The 3,154-nt window shown below is 39.2% G+C and overlaps 1 protein-coding gene across 1 annotated transcript; it reads left to right on the plus strand.

The window, feature by feature from the left end:
• Positions 1-361: 361 nt before the first annotated feature.
• Positions 362-2,061, plus strand: LOC129249174 (uncharacterized). The gene is made up of 4 exons (XM_054888843.1): positions 362-813; positions 910-1,075; positions 1,166-1,691; positions 1,817-2,061. The coding sequence occupies exons 1-4, from the start codon at positions 428-430 to the stop codon at positions 1,993-1,995; spliced, it is 1,257 nt and encodes a 418-aa protein (XP_054744818.1). The 5' UTR covers positions 362-427; the 3' UTR covers positions 1,996-2,061.
• The last annotated feature ends 1,093 nt before the right edge of the window (positions 2,062-3,154 follow it).

Raw genomic sequence — 3,154 nt, forward strand, 5'->3', positions numbered from 1 at the left:
GCTTCAAACGTTTCATGATGTCTTGCCAAAGTGCAGAGAACAGAAATGTCAACACATTTTGTCATTATCAGCTGTCAAACCATAGTTATTGATATCGAGAGTGCAACTAAAAGAACACCCGGTGCATACATGCGTTGGTCAAACTTTTACTTATTAAATAATATAATATTTTCGTATTTCGATAGCTAACTGCAGTGCTATTATCAGTGCGAAAAATTGTAAAGCTTTTCAATGAAAAAAATGCATGCGATAGAGAGTAAATAGAGAAAACATTAGAGAAAACTTTTACTTTGTTACATGAACATTTTTTACACAATTATTTAGAATGATGAGCTGCAATTTTGTTCAGTTGCAGTTCAGTTACAGTTCTAAGTTCCTTGAAAAAACATTGCATTTTTGTAAGAATCCAGCGAAACGCATTTAGAAAATGTCCTCCAATACAGAAGACTTCAATGCCGACGAATTGCAGGCACCAGAATGGATGAATGACGATTTCTTCTTAAAAGTCTTGACAAGCTGTGAAGGCAAAGGAACTAAAATAAAAATGCGTAGTGCAAAAATTTCACCAGCCTCCATGAAGGGTGATCACTATGCCAGTGTAATGTTTCGCGCGCAACTGGACTATGAATTGGAGGGCGTGCACAAGTCCAAATCTGTGATTATGAAAACAATGCCCGAAAACGACGGGCACAAGAAGGAAATGTTAGGCAAGACGGATATTTTCGAAAAAGAAATCATCATGTACACGGAAGTGTTACCACGTTTCGAAAAGATTTTGCGCGCCGTGGGCGATGACACAGTGCTCAAGGCACCGTAAGTGACTGATAACACAAAAAGAACAAAAAAAAAAGAGAATAGCAATCCGCGTTAACGTATATTAGTTTGAAACAAAATTTATTATATTTGCAGCTGTTTATATCACGCTTTGCAACCGAAGAAAATAATTGTCTTCGAAGACTTAGTACCTAAGGGCTATGAAGTGGTGCGAGGGCGCGTACTCAACGCGGAAGAAGTGAAGGCCGCATATGCCAAGTTGGCCAAGTGGCATGCCATAAGCTACAAAATCAATTTGGAGGTCAGTGGCAAGCGCAGTATTTGAAATTTATTATGCCGGGTGCCAATTAAGTTTTATTTAATTTAATAAATTTCATTTGCATCTCTACAGGAGCCGCACTATTTTGACAAGTTCGAGCGTGGCATGCTCAGTATGTCCAACATAGCAGAACAGCGTTTCGTAACAGATGGCATTACCAACTTCGTTAATATGCTGAGGCAAACACCTTCGCTACATGAATATTTGCCATACTTTGAGGCCCTAGAGCCGAAACTTTTAGAAAAATGTCGTGCATCGTTCATTGAGTTTCGTGAAGCACCTCAACCGAATTCACAGTATGTGCTTTGTCATGGTGACTTTCATTCCAAAAATATGATGTTTAAGCACAATAAAGAAACTGGCGCATTGGTGGATGTTTTGCTCTTGGATTTTCAAATCGGCTATGTTGGTCCAATTGTGAACGATTTGATATATTCACTTTACTGCATTTTGGATGCAAATCTGCGCTTGCAATTTCCAGCTTTTTTGTACAGTTATTTCACCAATTTCATCGATACTTTAAAAAAAATTGGTTTCAAGGGTCCACTGCCGACCATTACACAACTACATGCGCAGCATAGACGCCACAAGTGCTTCGGTGAGTAATCAGCACTTAAATATCAAATTGCATTTCAAATAAATCGTTAATTGATAAGAAAATTCTATTATCTATACTCGTTTTATTGCAAAACAAGCAACTTATATTTCCTCATTTCTTATCAGAGTTCTTCCTTTTAACCACTTTTTTGCCCATGTGGTTCGCAATAGAAGAAAAGGCCGAGGTTGAAGCGCTGATGACGTCCGAAGAATTTCGTCGCAATATGTACAAGTTAAAGGGCTACATGGAGTACTTGGAGGAACTTTTGCCGCGTTTCTTGCATTTGGGTTACTTTGATGATTAATAAATCTTCGATCTAATATGTAATGGAAAATGTAAAATATGTGAATTTGTATACATATATGAATTTCTGGGATATTAATACAATTAAATTTTTCCACATAATCCTGCTGTAATCTTAGGAAATGCGTCTCTTATTCACTTATATTTCATGGCATTTCAGTGAGAACTTTAGTGGGAATATTAATATGCATGCAGCTGTGAGCTTCCATTACAAAAATTTGGATTTTTTGAGTGAATTCACTGAAAGAAGATTCCAGAGTAAATTATAAGAATTGCATATTTATATCGCGGCCATTGTTTGTGCTTACATGCGGGTTCGACTCTCAGGATATGGATCACCATATGATAGAAAAAGATTTTTCTCACTGGTGGGACAGTGACAAACCGCCTTTGAGCAACAGCTCGTAGTGCTCTCAATAAACTATAAGAATGAGGTTAGGTTAGGATAAATGGCCACCCTTACAGGTGGCTCACTTGGATAAATATTCAAAATTCCTCTGTTGTGATACTATATCATGAAAAGGAGTCAGTCAGGTGGAAGAAAAAGAGTGAAGGGACTTTCAGATTAGAAGATGATGACCCACAATGGCAATTTACCTACATATTAGCCACTTCAAGCTACCAGAATTTCACCAGAAGTGATATTTAAACCCGCATCAGCCGCAAATGTAGCAAAAAAGTGAGAACCTGAATATCTAAATCTTTGCCCGACTAGAGCAGTACAGCTGAGAAGAAGGTGCTAAGCTGATTCCACCTCATCCTCCAGGCAACATCCTCAACTTCTGTAGAAAAGACTTGAAGCAATCGCAAGTCGGGCAATGTCCCTTTAGTATTCGTACCAAATTCGATATCTGCAACTTTATTAGCCTTAGAGTTCCCTTAAAGTTCCCTTGGGCACGCCCGATCTACCACTGGCCAGAAGGATCTCGTCACGTTTGCGCACTAGCCCAGCGCTCGCTGAGTTGACTCAGCTCCAATTTTTCAGTAGTAAACCACGAGTTCTCAGGACAACCCCAATGCTCTAATTTTGTGAAGAAATCATCTCCAGGCTCCAGCTCTTCAGCCCAGCAGCTCCCTCAATGCCGGTATAACCGGGAACCCAGATGAGCCTAACATCGAAGTATTCGGATGCAATTGAGAGAGAAGCCAAGCGTTTCCTG

Source organism: Anastrepha obliqua, chromosome 1 (assembly GCF_027943255.1).
Source record: "Anastrepha obliqua isolate idAnaObli1 chromosome 1, idAnaObli1_1.0, whole genome shotgun sequence".
In the NCBI taxonomy this organism is placed as follows: domain Eukaryota; kingdom Metazoa; phylum Arthropoda; class Insecta; order Diptera; family Tephritidae; genus Anastrepha; species Anastrepha obliqua.